This window comes from Ascaphus truei, chromosome 7 (assembly GCF_040206685.1).
Source record: "Ascaphus truei isolate aAscTru1 chromosome 7, aAscTru1.hap1, whole genome shotgun sequence".
NCBI lineage: Eukaryota > Metazoa > Chordata > Amphibia > Anura > Ascaphidae > Ascaphus > Ascaphus truei.
The window spans coordinates 21,870,182-21,889,582 of NC_134489.1; the positions used below are offsets into that span (position 1 = coordinate 21,870,182).

Below are 19,401 nucleotides of genomic sequence, written 5' to 3' on the forward strand. Positions count from 1 at the left end.
AATGGGAGGACCTGGGTTAGTTTCAACATCACCTGCTAAAGAGAGTAATAGTATGAGTAGAAATTTGGGTAGTTGTTTGTAAGTTGTAAATTTTTGGTGTTTTCCATTAGAGTGAGCAGTGGTTGGTGTGCTGGATTTTAGAGTTCTCCACCAACACTCAGTAGATAGTGCAAGGGTTCTGAGTAGTCCAGGGTGTATGGTTATGTTGGGTGTGGGCCAGGATGGAGGAGTTTGTAGTGGATAGAGGGAGTAACATCTCCATGAGGCCAGGAGAAAGAAAAAAGTTAAAAGACATAGCAGGTTCATGATGCCAGAGGTAGGCAGTGTTGCAAGGAGCTGTTGTGAGCAGAGTGAGTGTGTGCAGACTAAACAGCAGGGGTGAGCCTGTTCCTTGTGAAGTGTTTTGCTGCATTGCAATGCTAGGGTCAATTCAGTGTTTCAGTGTTTTGTGCAGTCAGTTTTAGGAGAGGCTGCAGTGAAAGAAGTTGTAAAGGGGTGGGGGGTTAAACTATGCAGGCTAACAAGCATGGGATCATAGTGTGATCTGAATAGCTTACCGTTTGTTGTCTTGAGTAAAAGACTGTGCAGTAGATCCAGTACCCAGTCACCTCTAGTCAAACTATAGTCTAACTGTATTTATCACTTAAAAACCTCACTTTAAATGCCTCACTGCCTAATGGGGCACAGGGGGTGGGTAATGTATTTAATAAATAGAATGATGCTTATTGGTGGGCTGTGTATTGTTTTTATTGTGGGTACTGGGGGTGGGGGGGGGTATTTTCCCCAACAGTATGTGGGTAGGCCTCCCTTGTGGGTAGTGGGTGAAGGTGGTTAAGCCTCACGGGGTGGGGGGTTAGTGTTGGAGGGTATGTAGGTGTCCCGAGTGGTGGGTGAGGGTGAGTTAACCCCTTAATGACTGTAGCGGATAATAACTGCTATGGTGATTAAGGGGTTAGGTGACATTACATTGGATGTTTTCATTCTTGTGTCTGTTTTGCAGCAGCGGAGGGGCCATGGGCAGGATGAAGAGGAGGATGGCCTTCATCGTGGCAGCCGGAAATGGGTGAGTGCTATATGTATTTAATGTATTTATTGTTGTTTATGTATTTTAAATACACAGGGGGTGTATGTTGTTTATTGCAATGTTTATTGGGGGCAAATGTCCCCAATAAACATGCTATTCTGCCTTAACCCTTCATTGCCTTAGCGGCTATACGCTATGGTAATGAAGCAGCATTTCTGTATTTTAATAATATTGTGCGGGAGCAGGGGGTCCCCTGAGCAGAACCGCATTGATTTGTGGCTCAGAGACCCCCTTCTTACCGAGTTACAGGCCCTGGTTTGGGGCACCGGTGCCAGTGTTGCCGCCATATTTATAGCGGACACGGCGCGAATGGGACGCTATAAAGATGGCGGCGACACTGCCACCGATGACACATTCCGGGTCCTGTAACTCGGGAAGCAGGGGGTCCCTGGTCCACAAAGCAATGAGGTTCAGCTCAGGGGACCCCCTGCTCACAGTACACTATTATTAAAAATACATTCATGCTGCTTCGTTACCGTAGTACATAGCCGCAAAGGTAAGGAACGAGTGTTTATTTATATGTGGGTTTTACTGATAGTGTAGATGTGCAGAGAGTCTCTGGAGCTGAACCGCTTTGGTTTTAGGTCCAGGGACCCCCTGCTTCCCGAGATACAGGCCCCTTTAGGGGGTGCCGGTATCCCTCTGCTTTGTTTACATTCCGCGGTCATGTGATCGGGACCTTTAAATGCAGAGGGATACCGGCACCTCATAAAGGGGCCTGTATCTCGGGAAGCAGGGGGTCCCCGGACCTGAAACCAATGCGGTTCAGCTCCGGAGACCCCCTGCACATTTACACTATCTGCTTCGTTACCGTAGCACATAGCTGCAAAGGTAAGGAACGAGTGTTTATTTATATGTGGGTTTTACTGATAGTGTAGATGTGCAGAGAGTCTCTGGAGCTGAACCGCTTTGGTTTTAGGTCCAGGGACCCCCTGCTTCCCGAGATACAGGCCCCTTTAGGGGGTGCCGGTATCCCTCTGCTTTGTTTACATTCCGCGGTCATGTGATCGGGACCTTTAAATGCAGAGGGATACCGGCACCTCATAAAGGGGCCTGTATCTCGGGAAGCAGGGGGTCCCCGGACCTGAAACCAATGCGGTTCAGCTCCGGAGACCCCCTGCACATTTACACTATCAGTAAAAGTTGTTTATAAATACTTTTTATTTTTCCGATGTTTGCGCAGAGAGAGCGGCTTGTCTCTCTCTGCTGCAAACACCTATCGGCAGAAAAGGCCTATCGGAAGGTTATCGGGAGCCAGCTGTATCGGCACAGGCTCATCGGCAGTTTTGCTTTCGCAGTGATTCGGCAGGGATCGACATGGATTCGGCCCTTACTGAATACTGCGAGGGCAAATCGCCAAAATAAGGCCTATCGGCAACACTTGCCGAAGAGATTTTTTCGGCGCTTACTGCATAGAGCCCTAAGTCACAGAGCTGGCATGATGCTGAACATCGTGGTATGTTAAATCCTGCCCACTGCACTGTGCTCTAGCCACCTATGACCTTGAAGGGGTTAAGGACTATGCACACTTTTATTTTCTCAGCATGAGGGAGCTCAACAAACAAGCACCTTGTTCTCTAGCAATACATCAAGTGACTGAGTCTCCCCCAGAGATCTAAGCCACATTTCCTCCTTATACCTGCAACACAAGCCTTTGAAACTTATCCAACGAACTTTTATCTACAGTAAACCCCTTTCTTGTCCTCATCTCCTATTCTGCAAATGTTTTGGTGTCACGTGGCAGGAAATTCAATAAAGATGATGTTTAACAAACACTTTAAGGGTCATTGGAGCTGTTTTATCAAAGACAAAAATCCTATTGTATCCTATAGGACCATTTTCCTTGATGAATCTGGTCTAGTTTGTTCCACTTTTGTAAACCTGTCTGTTCCACACCAAACTCGCTCACAGTACACCTCCCTACTGTTTTTACATTGACACCCCTCATCTCTATATGCACACCTCCTCACTCTGTATATATTATATTTTTATCCACTTTATTTTTTGACATTCGGTCTTTTTCGGCTCTTTGTGTTTTGGACATTTTTATTTAAAGAACACAGAATTTTATGGTGCTGACACTGCTCAGAAGTTGTTGTGTTCTTCTTGGTGTAATGCAGGTTAGGACTTGCAGGCGAGAACACAATAATGTGTTGTTTGGATTTCCATGATGGCTTGGTCAGAAGATTCTCCCAAAGTGTCACGCAGCCTGCCGAGAGGAGAAGGGGATTTAATGAAGCCAAACAGCAGCAGACAATGGAAAATCAAAATCTAGTGGTTCTGAAAATAATTATTCAACTGCCAGATTAGACACAACGATACCTAAATGTGTTAGTGTCAGTAGTGTAGTGATCTCATGACTGATCTGTCATGTGAGGTCAGTGAATGGAGATCATGATCACCTCTAGTAACGACCAGACGTCAATGACGGGGAAGCAACGTCATATCACCCCAAGGATTCCACTTTATAGGATATTGCCCCATAGGGCGCTTAATAGTTAAATTACCAGTAAAAATGTTTGTTTATTTTATGTTTAAATATGTCAAAAAATAAAATGGGTCTTGAGCCAATAGTCCACCTGTGGAACCCCAGGATTTATTAGAATATAGATTGAAAATCACCACTCTATGGTAATGTTGCTGCTTTTGAACTGTGTGAATGCAGGTCTATGCCCGGTGCATTGTTGGCCCTTTGTCAAGAAAACAAATAATACAGTCCCAGTGATGCTCACTCATCGTGTACCTCTGCTCAGTATTTTGCATGAATTCCATGGCTAAAGCCGGATTCTTCTCCTTGCATATCTGGTAACAGCATATTGACTCAAACAGTCCCATGAGTTCCATCAGCGACATGGTAAATGTAACCATTATGTCAGTAACCCTGCGAGTGAACAAATAGGAAAACTCCTGATCTTATGACAAGACACTCAGTAATACACGTGTAGCCCTTTTTGTGAATCCCTGCACTAAGGAACTACTGGTGTTGTGTATACCTGCGGCTTCAGGAGCTCTAAGCCTCCGCTGTTGGGGAGCCTGGGGTCATACCCTCACTTATCATGGTGCAGCGCCTCCACTTACCCAGGATCCCCATAGTAGAGGATCTACCCTGAGCAAGAAAACATAACAATGGTATTGTGCAACAGGCAACCTTTTACTATTGAGATTAACTAATGGAATCTTGCAGAGTATACATAACATGTGTAAGACCCTTATACTCTACAAATCACAACGTAACACACTGTGGCTCGGCCACACCTTGATAGGGATAATGTTCTGTACACAGGTGGCTCTGCCACTCTCCCAAGGAGTATGTCCTGTAACTATTATCTGTATAGAATAGTTTGATGGCACACTGGTGCCCCCAATTAGTTAGTGGGAGGCGGGATCAGTGCCGGGTGACCGGTGTAGGTGCACTTGTTGACTAACGATACCTTCCGGTCACTACGGTGACCACACCACTTCACAAAGGGTCCGTAGTGTTGCTCCAGCCTTGCACCGACACTCCGCTATGCTGTGCGGTCTGTTCTCCAGACCAAGATGGCGTCCGCAACTCCGCAGCTGAACCCGCACTAAAGGGATACGTCCCTAACTGCTACGGCCGTCCCTACAAAAGCGGCACCCTACGATGACAGGGGTAATGCTCCTGGGGGCTGGGGAATGTCTCTCACCTAAGCGGAAGGGTCACTGACCCTCCGCTCACGCACACGAGGTTCTGCCACCTTCCTCCTTCACCTCTCACTCGTGTCTCCCACCGCCCACACGCATCCTGTCTCTCTATCCAGAGTCTCACACCCTATTGGTCCTCAGCCTCAGCTGACTCTCCCACAGTTCAGAGTTCAGAGTGCAATCCCCAAAGTCCCTCCAGATTGGTTGCCTTTCGCGCGCTTCCCTCGCGCATGCGCAGCCTGACTAATCACACAGTGACCTTACTGGCAAAAGAACAGTATGGCGCTTCCTTTATTAGTGACAGCGCGGAACCCTCATATATATGTATACACATCCTTACACACGCAAAAATGCAAATACAATATAAAGAGTTTTACATTATTGTTCTTCCCAGTTTTCAAGGAGTTCAAGTCCGAGGACTTTGTCCTAGTGGATAAAGTATTAAGGCAGCAGCTCTCTCATCCCCTCATCTCCAGTATTACGCCCCCACCATGTACTGGCTCCTTCCCTGATCGGATTAATACATTTTATATGTTAGGAGAAAGTGCACTAAAGTTAAGCGGCTTTACTGTATGTAGGCACCACTAAAAGTAGCCAGTTTCTGCACTTAGTCCCCTGAAGCTCTTTGTATCCCAGATAGGGATGTTCACTCATTGAATAGAAAACTTCTAATTGAACATAAAGATTTATGCAGGGAGGAGGCTGTTAGCACTGTGGATATGAGGGTATTCAGTGACATTAACAACTCAAGTGACAAACTGAAGTTTAAAAGTACATATCCTCTTCAGTTAGCTTTTACAGAATGCTTTCTATCCAGGCTTACTCTTGTAACAGTATCCACAAAAGTAATTGATATTTAATCTAAGGGTAGGGGAATGGAGATTTGATCATTCCTTACCTTTCTTTGTCTGCAAACGGTACAGCCTTATAGATGTCTAGGTATTGGGTTTCAATGTCGTTTGGAATTTTTTTATCCACATATTTATGAAGAAAGACAAAGGCCTGCAAAATGAGAATGCCACAAACTGTATCAGTGATTGTCACATTCTGAGTGCCTCATTGCTTCTGATGAACAAAAAAGGAGTTAATCAGCGCCAGCTGTACAAGTTTATAACTAATGGAAAAATGGATCAAGTTGCCCATATTTGAAGGATTCCTTTTTTTGTTTTGTTTATTTTTTCCTTGTAGTTTAATTCTAAAGTTCAGGACAATTACACTTAGATGATAAACTGGGCCAAAACTGTCCTCGCTACAGGAAGATAATTCCATGTTATTTTCTTCTCCACTATAATCTCTTTAATTCCAAAATCATTTAAGACATACAAATATTGAGAATCAACGGCTACAAAAGACACAAAGTAAAAACTCAGATACATCAGCAGTCGCACAACAGTCTTCCCTTACCTCAGAAATGATGGCCGACAAGCCGTCAGAGCAGTCCCTATAGTAAATCTTAAACGGTATAACCAAGCAATGCATCGCCAGGCAACCCCTGGGCTTCAGGATTCGGGCTGTCTCCTGCATGAACTTTCCAAGGTTAAAAAAGTGAGCAGCAAAAGCAACAGTCACAATGTCCACAGTGGCATCATCTAGTGGTAGCTCTTCAGCGGGGCACACGCTGCAGAGAAAAGGAGTGGTTTTCAGAGGAAAGCACCATGGCAAGCAGTCAAGTTTTGAAGCTCGGGGGTGGTACAAGGGAAGGGTTAGGGAGGATGCATTTAATCAAATATGGGCAAAACAGCATTTATCTTCTCAGAGGTTCTATGTTAATGTTGAGAACTGCAGTAGCAGGTGATACTTCTGGTTATGAGATGCCCTGACAGAGCTGTGACTATCATAGATGAGAAGAAAATCCATGGGTATGCTGTAGACAGAGTTAGAAAGCATTCATTAAGCTTTATGTGTTAAGCTCCTAGCTGTTCACTATTGTGGTCCATTCATAGGAACATCACAATAGCTGTGGTATGTAGGGTAAGATACTCACTGGTAAGAGATATTATCTTCTGAAGTAGATGCCAAGGCCTCGTTTATCTGGGACTCAAACATGTCTGTTCCAATCACCTTGTGGAAATGAGGTGCCAGTGGCCGAGTGTATCTCCCTGTTCCACAACCAACATCTACCGCCAGCTCAAAGGGCTTCCCTTTCTGGAATATAAAGAATGAAGCAGGAGCACCTAGTGAGGTGGCACTTGCATCACAAAAGCAATTTAAGATATGGGAAGAACAGGAATTATTTTGAGCAAGTGTCAGGGATAATGTTGGTATGCAGCAGCAGAAGAGTGTCTGGACAAAAAATTAACCCTATTCCCCAGAAGCAGAGTAGTGGAGTGTATGCAGAATTTCGCTCATGCAGGTAGCTGTGGTTTTCAGGCAGTGGGCATACCAGTACAGAGTAGCAGGCAGCAGCAGGGTTGTAAGAGTGACCAGTGTCACAGCGGAATAATGTAGAAGTACCAAAAGGAGGCTGAAATAGAGTTGTTAGTGTTGTGAGGTTGTAACTGATAAATCAAGAAGCAATGGATGAGACTAACTGGTGGTTAAAGAGTATGCCGAGGTGAAGGATCTGGAGATGCAGGCAAGCAGGAATAAAACAAGCTCTCAAAATCCATAATGGACATTATTTTCAAAAAAAGTTATATTTTGAATAGAAAACTTTATTTGTTTATTGTGTGCTGTTAATTGTCCAGCTTGTAACAGGCAGATTTATTGGGGGAGGTCATGGGACTGGTAGTATAAATCTGAAATCACTTAAGGGGCAGCATTACAGGGTTGAGCAATGACTTTTAACCGTGTTGCATTTCAAAGTGGGAATTCTTAAGTGAATATGTAGTTAGACAGTGGTTGGACTGGAAGCTGGAACTTTCAGCAAACTCATCTACACAAGGCAACAAACGGTGAGCTTATCTGACCACACTATTATCCCATGCTTGTTAGCCTGCACAATTAACCCCCTATACACTTTATTTACTGCAGCCTCTCCCAACACTTGTCTGCACACAACTACCTCTCCCATTGCCCCCCATCCCCCCAAATCCCTCTACAACCTTGAACAGACCCTAGCATTGCAAATACAGCAAAAAAAATTGGCGAGGAAAAGGCACACCTCTGCTGTTTTACTCTGCACACACTCACTTGCCTCACAACAGCTTCATGCTAAGTTACCTACCTTTGTTATCATGAAATTCCTACTTACTGTATTTCAACACTGTCCTTTATTGTGACCTCATGGAAATGTTATTCTATCCACTACAAACCCCCCCCTCCTGGCCAACAACGCATATCCTCATACACCCTGGATTACTCAAAAGCCTTGCATTATCTACTGAATGTTGGTGGAGAACTCTGATAAACAGCACGCCAACTACTACTCATTCTTTTTTATAACTTCAGTTTTTATTGGTTTTTCAAGGTCGAATATTGACAGTGACAGGTTATACAATCAGTTTATCTTGAAGAAATCCATCAAGATTAACAACTGTTCCAAAGACCTATACCAAGTCAACTGTGAAAATAAATTAAATATAAAGGATGTGATGAGGGTGGGTGGGAGGTAAGGGTATGAACTTGGGTCTGCTCCCCCGTAGTGCGTCTCTCTATTTGAGCCTGTCTGTTTTGTGAGATAGGTCTACTGTGACACTATTGGTCCGAGATCCACTCTTATCTAATCTTCTCTGACTATTATCTAAGTTTCTAATTTATGCACTTATCGAACAAGAACGTATCTGAAACTATCACTGCCAAGTTGTGTTTATCTCAACCCCTGGCATGTCTGTCTGGGCCAAACATGGCGGCCTGACTTTTAGAAAATTGACACCAGTGTCATTAATGTGAACTGGGTCTGCCTTGTCGTGGCCCACAGGCTTACAATGCTTTGGCCAAAGGGTTAAACTAAATGACCCTTTTTCAAGAGAATATCTATGTATTTTACTGTGTATTTTTGTCATGTTGGATGTAGCATTGGGCTTCTTTGTCGCTTGTTGTATACATTTTCCATGCTCAATAGCTCTCCCTTTTGACACTTATATACATATATATTTTGTGGGGGCTCAAGGGTTCCAAAAAAGAGCTTGCTGGGGTTCTGTGTGTTGTTTAACTTATTTTCAGCTGTCTCAGCTGTTGGAGGTTAGTGGCTCCTCCTTCCCAGGTTTTAAGCCCCTCCCCACTTCCCAAGTCAGCAGGTCCTTTTCATTTTACTGGATATAGATCCAATGTTGGTCTTTCTCCCACCTAATAGAGGTAAATGAGAATTTTAATCCTAATAGAGGTATATTAGTATTTTATCTGCTAGTGTTAGGACCCGTGAACTGGGTCTGCCTTGTCGTGGCTTACAGGCTTACAATGCTTTGGCCAATGGGTTAAACTAAATGACCCCTTTTCAAGAGACTATCTAAGTATTTTATTGAGTTCACAATTGGGCTGACACAGGAAAGCAGAGAAGCCTGCACGCAAACACTGTCTTGAGCACAAAAATGTGCTGAGATTAAGACACCCAGAGACCTACATTTCCTGGACACAGAGGACCTTGGAACCTGTCAGAGACTGACATTGAGGGCCAGCTGCTAAAGGTACTCCCTGAGACTTTGGGGTGAAAAGGTTGTAATAGGAATATCCATCCAGTCTTGCATATAGGGTCTGGGGAAGTAAGTTAGCCCTTACCAAGGGTTTAGGGGTTTGTTATTTTGTTGTTTTCGTATGTTTTGACTGGATAAAGGAACAGTATCAATAAAGCCAAGATATAATTTCACCCTAATCGGTCTCCATTATATTAACCTCTGCACACATCTCTTACAGACTGGAAGGACTGTGACATATGGTGACCCACACAAGGGACTGATGATGTGACCAGAGTCTACCCCACCACTTGTTAAAAAAAAACATGGGATTTTAAAATGGCCACCCAGAAGAAGTGAAATACAGACACTGCAAGAATGGGGAAGAAAATATGTTCCTGGTGTAAAGAGCCCAGCAACACAGAGCAGTTTCCCTTCAGGCCTTATTCGGATGATTAGGATGATCCCTACGTGGCCCCAGAAAAAGGGCAACAGCCAGAGGAATTTTTTTTAAATGAGTCAAGGAACTGCAGCAGTAAGCAATGCGCTGTGGTCACAAGGAAGGTACAGAAGTTTTACTTAGCAAGTGCACATCCAGTATCACGATGAAAAAGAATGTGTGCACAGTACTGCTGATGTTTCAAAACATACCAAAGTAAAGAAGAAGAAAATGCCTACAGAGACACCTGTGAGAGCTACAAACTCTGCAAGCAAAGTCTGCCCACCTGTAGGACTACCAGCTGGGGTTCTAGCGAATACAGTGAAAACAGCAGCAATAGCGCCTCTCGAGGTCTGGAAGAAAAATACACCTTATACCACCAACATGGAGGACAAGAGGCGGCATTCCTGTAATGAACCCTTCCTCAGGGAAGAGTGGCCCTTCCGGTCCTCTGAGGATAAGGATGAAGATATCTCTTATGGGGAACCTGAAATGAGACGCACCCACAAAACACACATACTGTAGAATGGTGGAGGTGCCTAAACTCGGTACACACCGAACAAACAGGTATCTATGACCCCAAAAATTCCTGCCAGCTAATGCAATTGCAATTAAAGCATGGTGGATGCTGTGAAACTGCTGAAGTCTCAAAACCTAGAAGAAGACCCCAGTACCCTTGATGGAACGGAGTCGTCCAAAGCAAAAAGGCGGAAAAAGAAAAGAGGTTCTCCAATTACCATGGAAGGATCAGACACGTCTGCAGATCCCGCGGTGGAAAAGGGGGACCCGAGATGCCCTGTAGCCTAGATAAGATGGAGAATTCGTTCCGAGGTTGACCGAATATCCAGAGGGCCCAAGGCAGAAGTCGTGTACCCAAAGAAGTGCCTGACTGGTGCTGACAGTGAAAAACCCTCAAACTATACCAGAAAAGCGGAGCAGGAACCAATGAGTGACGATCCCTTGACCAGCCCTGAAGATGCCCTGAAAAATACCAGGCAGGACTCTAATCTCCTCTGTAAATGATTGAAACAGGAGATAGAAGCTAATGCCAAGCTACAGAGTGATCTGTTCTCAATGCCTTTGACTGTGGGACAGTGATGAACATGGAGCGTCGCTTACATAGTGACTTAGAGGACCGGATGACTGAGTTGAAGACAGTGAACACTATAAATTCTGACATGGTCAAGAAACAGACCCGCTCGGATGAAGTTATTGCTGACTTGCAGCAGAAAAAGGAGGAGGTTAAAAAAAAATGAAGGCCCCCTGTCTCAGTATAGAGCTTGGACTATCTCAGAAGGAGTCTCTCAATCTCAGTGCAGAGCTCGGAGGCTCTCAAAAAGGGGTTGACCGCCTCAGTACGGACCTTGAAGTCTCCTGAACAGAGATGTGAAGTCTCAGTTCCGGGCTGGATGTCTCCCAGAAAGAGTTTCACAGCCTACTGTAGGTACCAAGCGTAAGATCTTCCAGAAAGAAGTCCATGCACTCAAATTAGAGCTGAATGTTTCTCACCAGGTGATCAACAGTATCTGGACAGAGGTGGACATATCGCAGAATGAGGTTCATACTCTCCACATAGAACTGGATGCCTCACACCAAGAGATCAGCAGTTGCCGCAAAGAACTGGAAGTCTCTAAAAAGGATCTCAAAAAGATGTCCACAGGCTTAATACTGTATGGATCCTAAAGTCTCTATGAAGGAGCTTCAGACCCTCAACCTAGAGATAGTATTCTCACACCAGGAGACCGGGAGTCTCAAATCAGAAGTGAGTAAATGGAATGAGGACTACAAGGAGGCCCTGAATATTACAGAGACTGTAAAAAGAAAAAATACAAGGCTGAAAGAAGAACATTCTGATTTGACTGACCACGTCAATGAAAATGTAATGCTTGTGCTCGCCACAAACCGGGATCGAACTGCGGGGCTGAGGTGGGGATGTATATCACCGACCTTAAACCACGAAGTCAGGTCCAGAGTGCATATTCCATGGTCAAATGTACCCGAGGTATGGATTGGAGAAAGCAGAGTGGTCATTGGTTCGGATGCTGAGGTCGGGTCTGGAGAAGAGCGGATGGTAGTGGAAAGCCGGGTCGGTACCAGGAAATGCTTCAGCGTAGCAGCTTCAGCATTGACGTGTCCTCTTGAAGGGAGGCAGGAGCTGGACATTATGGAAGGCCCTGGAAGCAGGGTATGCGGGTAGGCCATAGGAACCAAGTAGCTATGGCACAGGATAACCAGCACTTCAGTACAGAATAGACTTCCAAAGCAGGGTAGGAACTAGGAGTAACGGAGGCCTCAGGAAGCAGGGTATGCAGACAGGCACAGGAACGACAAAGCTATAGAACTGGGGATCCAGCGCTTCAGCACAGGAAGGGATAGGATCAAGGTAGGCCAGGCGTAGGTGCTTGTAGCAAGCAGCGTAAACAACAGCCTCTGGGAAAGGGCTGACCCTAAATAGCATGGACAGCCAATATGGATAGAGCTGCATAGCAGGCAGCATGAAGCAGACTGCAGTGTGAGTCCAGAACCAGGTGATTCCAATTGCACGGTAGAGGGAAAGCTTTGCCTGGATGCTCTATATATTTGTAAGGGTGAGTTCCAGCCAAAGCCAGGACCGGCACCCTTACAGAAAAGAATGAAAAGCTGCATGAGCTAGAAAAAAAATAAAGAAATTATTGGAAGATGAAAGTTAGAAGCATTGAAGCAACTCACACAAGCAGAGCACCTACTGCAGAACCAACTGCAAGGTCTGCGTACGCACCTCCAGAATGCAGAGGAGAAGCAGCAATCTCTGCAGGAAGAAAAACTACAGGCTGCTAATGAAGTATATATACCAAAAGAAAAAAAAAACTTAGTTCTAATACCACTCGTTTACCTAATAGTGCAGATGATTTAAATGAAAAATATATTCTTTATTGAAATAGCAATTAAAATAATGTGTGCATAGATAGACCTAAATTTTTTACAAAAGGACTGTGTAGCTCCTATTTTAGAGGCAATTAGTATAGCGACTAATACACAAAGTCGATTTCTAAAGAAACCTCAAAAATATGTACTGTATGAGGTACAATTTAGGGAGTTAGCCTAATTTGTGGACAGGAGTTAATTGTTAGTACTTAGACATAGTAAACAAAATATGCTATCCCTGAAATAGAATAACCTGTTCTATCAATAAGTAAACTAATATACCTCTGGGTCACTAATGTCCTGTGGAAAACACAATTTAAAAAGACTCAAAGCGAGTCATTCTTAGATGGATTACAATAGGTTACGATCATAATTAAATGATAGGATGTTCAGACCCTATATAAAGGTCGTAATCATTTTGTATTCTGAGTTGGCTACAATTGTATCTATGTGCTTTATACACTTTATTTAGAGAAAGTGCTAATATTTAACTGCCAAATATCTAAAAGAAGACATATTCGAGTTTGTCAAAATAGTTATTAACACTTATTTTGTGTTGAATTGCGCTGAGAGAACTAATGTCTCTATGTAAATTAACTAGAATATTTAATTTGGCAGATTACTAATAAAATTGGTGGATAGTACCCTCTTTATTATGGTGCCTATATGTATTTCTGTCCCAAAAGACACCTTAGCTGTGTTCGTTTCAATTGTGACACAAATAGGCTAATTTGCAACAAAGTATCTCGTGGTGTGATTAGTGTTGATCCACAATGTTAAAGGTTGGCACGTGATGTGCTTATTTTCTGAAGTTAGCTCCCCTATCAGGAGTTCAGAATGCGCTGAGCGGCACAAGGATACAGCCTCTAAATCTAAGGTTCAGTAAAATATTAACGCTACATGACCCTCTGCCCATACATTCGTATTTGCAGTTGCATTGACTGAGTACATAATAATTTTCGTGGCGTTCGGAGACCACTGTCCTCATAACCACGCAGCCGTAGTATGTATTTCTTATAATTGTAATTAGTAGAATATTACCTTCTTCAAAGAAGCAAGAGTAAAATCGATCACCTTGCGTCTTTGTGTAACTTGGAGGAAAACATACCGTAGGTAATGAAGCGCTGTGCTATGGTAGTTGGTGAGTGCAGAGAGGAACTTAAGTTTACTATGTGGCTATATTCGTGGCGTTCCGAACCACGGCCCTCATAGATCGCTGATTAATCTGTACATATGTATCTGTGTAATAAAGCTGCTGCTGTCTTTGTAAAATTGCCTACAAAAATATCATTGCCATGTTGAATGAGTGGCTAAGGCTGAATATATAATTATATATGTGGCGTTTAGAGCCACTATCCTTGTAATCGCAACCTTAACTTGAATCTTTGCAGCTTTCTGGGTAACTACCTGATACTGCCATATCAGTTTTCTGGTCCCTAGCGAAGAAATCCGCAGAGTTCAAAAATACAATGAAAAATGCATTGATGCACACTCAGAGCAAGCTCCAGAAACAGGATTCTCTCGCTGATGAGCTAAACTTCTTAAAAAGGAAGAAAAGCAGCAGAGTCATTCAGAAATACTACAAAGCTCTTGTCCAAAATGAGGTTGGAAACAGAAATGTATCTGTACAAACGCTCTGTAGCGCTCACCATACAGGCTGCCTACAAAGGAATGAAAACTCGTTGGCTAAATTGCCAGAATAACGCAGCCTACCTTCTCCAATCCATATGGAGAATGCAACGTCAAAGAAAGAATTATGAACATTTGAAGTGGTGTGTAATCTTACTCCAGTCAAATGTTAGGAAATATCTGCAGCAAAGATACTACAAGAAAATAAAGGAAGCTTCTGGTGTGATTCAATCCAGATATAGGTTCTACATCACAACCAAGCAATAAGCGCACTCCCAATGCCATCTCAGTTCTACGATTGGCATTCCACACAAGTCAGTAAAGAAGAACCGAATTAGGACTGTATTGGTATTGTGCTTCTAAGTCATGCTACTGTGGCACCATGGTCCAAGTCATATTCCTCACAATGAAAATAGCCGCTAGAACGATAGTCCTTGACTAGATTGAGGCAGAACTATTTTAGTGTTAACACCTCTACAGGTACAACACTAGGTAACTACCAAACTGAGATGCCACAGGAGTCAATCGGTCGGGACAAAAACTCCGCCCAACTTGAACCACCCGTGAATATGGCTACAGAACCCGATTCAGGTGGTCACCCGACGCAGGTGAAAACTCATGACCAACTGATCCAAAGAAATATTGTGCTTGGAAAAAGTCCTCCTCGAGCGACTGAAGAGTGCTGAGCTCAAGCATCTTCTTGAGGAGACATTATTGGCTTGGAGAAAGGGCTCCAATCCCAGTGGGAATTATAGTTGTCTTCCTCCATCCACTCATTCGAGCCACATAGATATCTCGAATGAGAGTGGAAGGATGGGCTTCGTCCGTGGTAAGCCCGAGCTTCCCACAAACAGGGGAGGTATGTAACCGGGACTTATCCCCGTTGAAGAAACTGCCTCTAAATCCAGGAGGGAGCTGGTTAAGTGCAGCCAGGCAATTGACTAGGCTCCACCTGCCTAATGAGAGCTCTGTGAAAGTGTCATGTGAGACACAGGAAAGAGATTCCGGAGTTCACAATTGGGCTGACACAGGGAAGCAGAGAAGCCTGCACACAGATACTGTCTTGAGCACAAAAGTGTGCTGAGATCACGACATCCAGACACCTATATTTCCTGGACACAGAGGACCCAGGAACTTGTCAGAGACTGACATGGAGGGCCAACTGCTTAAGGTACTTCCTGAGACTTTGGTGTGATAGGCTGGTAATGGGAATATCCTTCCAGTCCTGCACATAGGGTCTGGGGAAGTAAGCTAGCCCTTACAAAGGGATAGGGGTTTGTTATTTTGTTGTTTTTGTATGTTTTGCCTGGATAAAGGAACAGGCTCAATAAAGCCAAGATATAATTCCACCGTAATCGGTCTCCATTATATGTACCTCTGCACACATCTTACAGTATTACTTCCTGGTAAAACATTTTTATAAATAAAAATGCGAGTAACGGCAAGTTTAGCTATGACCTAACTTGTTAAATCCTTGCGTTAATTTAAAGGACCCCTGTGGATGTGTGATGTTAGTGGGAATACCTCTGTTACTTATCATTAGCTCTAATGTTCATTATAGTTAACACAATATCCTCTGGCTAAAAACAGAACTTAACACTGCATATGTGAGGTTTGAATGTTTCCGGGGAGTATGTAACAATGTGTTAACTTAATACTGTTAATACAATAATGGAGCTCTGTGGATCTAAGCTTAGAAAGGGTGCCTATCTTCAATAGCAGAGATCCAAGTTCTAGATCCAGAGAACCTTACAAGAAGTCACTGTGTGACCTTTACCACTGTCCTCTGTCCCTTTCTTCCACAGGCATGTAATGAACCCTACTCCATCCAAAGGAATGTGGGGAGAGTGATGAAAGTAACTATTAGAAAGCTCAAAACTGAGCACCTCTTACCTTTTCCATTAAATAAGATAGTATCAGGTCCAGCACCTCTTTGGAAGTTGGGAAAAAGCCTCTCTGATAAGCTGCAGAGACTTCCTTATTTGAGAAAATTTCCTCAGCCATCTAAACATTTAATAAATTGATAGATTACATTTAAATTGTATTGTACAGTATGTCTTTATTTATATAGCGTCATTAATGTACATAGCGCTTCACAGTAGTAAAACATGTGGTAATCAAATAAATAACAGATAATATAAATAACAGATCATGGGAATGAGTGCTTCAGACATAAAAGTAACATTAAGGAAGAGGAGTCCCTGCCCCGAGGAGCTTACAGTCTAATTGGTAGGTAGGGAGAACGTACAGAGACAGTAGGAGGGAGTTCTGGTAAGTGCGTCTGCAGGGGGCCAAGCTTTATGTATCGTGTTCAGAATGTTCAAAGTGCTATTCATATGCTTCTTTAAGCAAGTGTGTCTTAAGGTGGGTCTTAAAGGTGGATAGAGAGGGTGCTAGTCGGGTACTGAGGGGAAGGGCATTCCAGAGGTGTGGGGCAGTCAGTGAGAAAGGTTTAAGGCGGGAGAGGGCTTTAGATACAAAGGGGGTAGAGAGAAGATATCCTTGAGAAGAACGCAAGAGTCGGGATGGTGCATAGCGAGAAATTAGGGCTGAGATGTAAGGAGGGGCAGAAGCGTGTAAAGCTTTAAAAGTGAGGAGAATATGAATTCCATCTTACGCTAAACAGGCATTTTTTAAATTTAACTATGTATGGCTCAGAAATATGATACTGTACACAGTACTATAATTAATAGCATGTTCAGACATGATAAACCCCACCCAGAGCTAACAATGTAGTTTTGATTGACAGTGCAGAGTAAGAAAAAGCCAGCACTGAATTTTAGAAACATTGTGTAGTGGGGAGAGTGGATGGAGGGGTACGTCAGTTGAGTTCAGAGGTATCTCTCGTTGTGTTGCATAGAGCTGTGTATTAATGTTCAAGCAAAACAGCCAAGCGAAGTTAGGCAAGCTCACAAATCTCTCATTCTGGTGCAGATCCCAGATTGGACAGAAATTATTTGATGCAGTCTAAGTTTTCAGGAAGGTTTACAAAGCTGTGACCTCCTATAGGGAAACTGAGCTGAGTCTTACCCTTGTAGTGAAACACTGGATGGGGACTTTGCAATATATGTATTTGATGATAGAGGCTGCCAAAGATGACAGCTCCAATGTTGATTCTCCTGTGTGGTGTTTTTTTGCAAGCAGTGTTTGTATACAATCTGTCAGTTCGATACCTGCCCTAAATTAAAACTCTGATCTTCAGTTGAACTGGGTGGCTTGAAATAAAGAGAACATGTCTCAATAAAGCACAATCAGTGGAGCACATATGGCTTCTTTGTGTGAAACAATACAAGGATCAGCATTTATAAAACAAAAGAAGGAGCGCGGGGAAGGCAGGGCATTAGGGAGATACAGGCAGTCCTCGTTTTACAACGCTTCGCTTTACAACGAATGGCTTATCCAACGCTGTGCAATGCATACCTATATTCATTTTTACAACGCCAAAATGGCTTATCCAACGCTCTTACGACGCTTTGCAATGTTGTGTATGTGTGTATATATATACATTGCAAATCATCATAAGAGCGTATATATATAATATTATACTATATAATATTATATTATACTATATAATATATTATTTATTATGTTATATTATATATATAATACAGTATATACTATATAATTTATGTGTGTGCTGCATATCTTATTGCCTGCATAAAATATTTGGTGTATTTTAGTGTTAAAAATGCCTTCAGGAACAGAACCTTTCATTTAAACAGTGTTCCTATGGGAAAACGTGTTTCGCTTTACAACGTTTCGCTTTACAACGCCATTTTGAGTAACGCATTGTGTCGGATAACCGAGGACTGCCTGTATTCCACATTTAACGGTACATAGTGAACATAAAAAACTTACAATTTGATACAGCCACATAAACGGTAAGGGTCCGTCACACTTCTGACGTCAAAGCAGCGAGCTCTACGTGATCCCCTCTACTCGACACAAACCGAATCACCACACGTTGGCGAACCGGAAGGGAACTCGGAATCTTGAATACTAATTGCCTTCCTTGTTTGAGCTTTGCATAACTTTCTTTTTATTTATCTAATGAAAATCTTTTCCAACAATGCACACCGAGTCTTGTATGGAAAACAGTTTACAGGTGTAGGTTTCATGCTATTCATTTTATTTAAATGTGATTATTTCCCTGGAATGATTTGACATTAAACCACTAAGTACACACAAATCCCTCCCCCCTAATATATAAGGTGTTTTAATGTACCATTTGACATAGGGGGTTTTGCCGGGCGTTCTAGGATTCTACAATACATACATAGAAATTGATAGAAGGTTGAAACATGTGACCACCCCGATCGGCCCATTTTACTCTCAGACCCTTAAAGATCCTCGACATTCTTTAATATTAAGGATAACCTTCTGTGTGTCCCAAACAATCTTAACTGTATTAGTCTCTACCACCTCTGTTGGAAGGCTATTCCTTGAATCCACCACCCCTTCCATGATTCACTAAAATATATATCTATAAATTTGGAAATTCGCGACTTATGTACTCTCTGATGATATCATATACAATTGTTTTTACTACACCGCATTCAAATCGCCGCATGACCCCCTTCCTCAGCAACAAGCCAGCGTTTTATATTTGAATTAAAAAAAGAGCTACGTAACATCAGGATTCTGGCAACAGTTTCCTGTCTATACTAAAGATACAAACTTATTGTACTATACTCACATAAGGTACACACTAACCCAGGTAGTTACTTACCTAAGTTTGTCAGAGAGATGTACAGTCTCAGATACACAGTATGTTGGTATTGGGATAATACGTGCTGAGAGGTTATATATCTTGTGTTGTGCTGAAAAAGAAAGGTTTTTGAGGGAAGGTACATATGACCCAGCACCTACCAGGGTGTGTTCCCTTCCCTCTCACCCTCAGGTAATTCATGAGCTTGTATTTAGCCTTCTTCCGTGTTCCTCAGTAATAGGACGCTACATACACTTGGCATCTACTAGACTGCTGTCCCGGCAGCCAAAACAATAATCAGGTCGTATGTTTCCTGCTTTGTTGCAGGTTACCTTTACACAGTACATCTGTTGAGTGATAATAGTGGGGATATATTGACTCAGGTGTACACTTGATTTGCTGTACCCTTATCATACCATTA

The 19,401-nt window shown here is 43.0% G+C and overlaps 1 protein-coding gene across 3 annotated transcripts; it reads right to left on the reverse strand.

The window, feature by feature from the left end:
- Positions 1-3,112: 3,112 nt before the first annotated feature.
- On the reverse strand, positions 3,113-19,201 carry LOC142498792 (putative methyltransferase DDB_G0268948). 3 transcript variants are annotated; one of them, XM_075607246.1, is made up of 8 exons: positions 19,002-19,201; positions 17,303-17,487; positions 16,166-16,276; positions 6,735-6,895; positions 6,155-6,368; positions 5,649-5,752; positions 3,828-3,965; positions 3,113-3,293 (listed from the first exon to the last, which is right to left on the reverse strand). In XM_075607246.1, the coding sequence occupies exons 3-8, from the start codon at positions 16,274-16,276 to the stop codon at positions 3,206-3,208; spliced, it is 816 nt and encodes a 271-aa protein (XP_075463361.1). In that variant the 5' UTR covers positions 17,303-17,487; positions 19,002-19,201; the 3' UTR covers positions 3,113-3,205. The 3 variants fall into 3 exon arrangements, with proteins under 3 accessions (XP_075463361.1, XP_075463360.1, XP_075463358.1); XM_075607245.1 differs by lacking the exon at positions 17,303-17,487 and having other exon boundaries at positions 19,002-19,200; XM_075607243.1 differs by lacking the exons at positions 17,303-17,487; positions 19,002-19,201 and adding an exon at positions 18,131-18,483.
- Between the last annotated feature and the right edge of the window lie 200 nt (positions 19,202-19,401).

Bases quoted from the DNA above. Each gene is read 5' to 3' on its own strand.
- LOC142498792 (XM_075607243.1), bottom strand. The intron at 3,966-5,648 runs GTAAGGAATGAT...GTTCACTCGCAG, and splicing joins CCGTTTGCAGACAAAGAAAG to GGTTACTGACATAATGGTTA. The intron at 3,294-3,827 runs GTACACGATGAG...TCCTCTCGGCAG, and splicing joins ATGCAAAATACTGAGCAGAG to GCTGCGTGACACTTTGGGAG.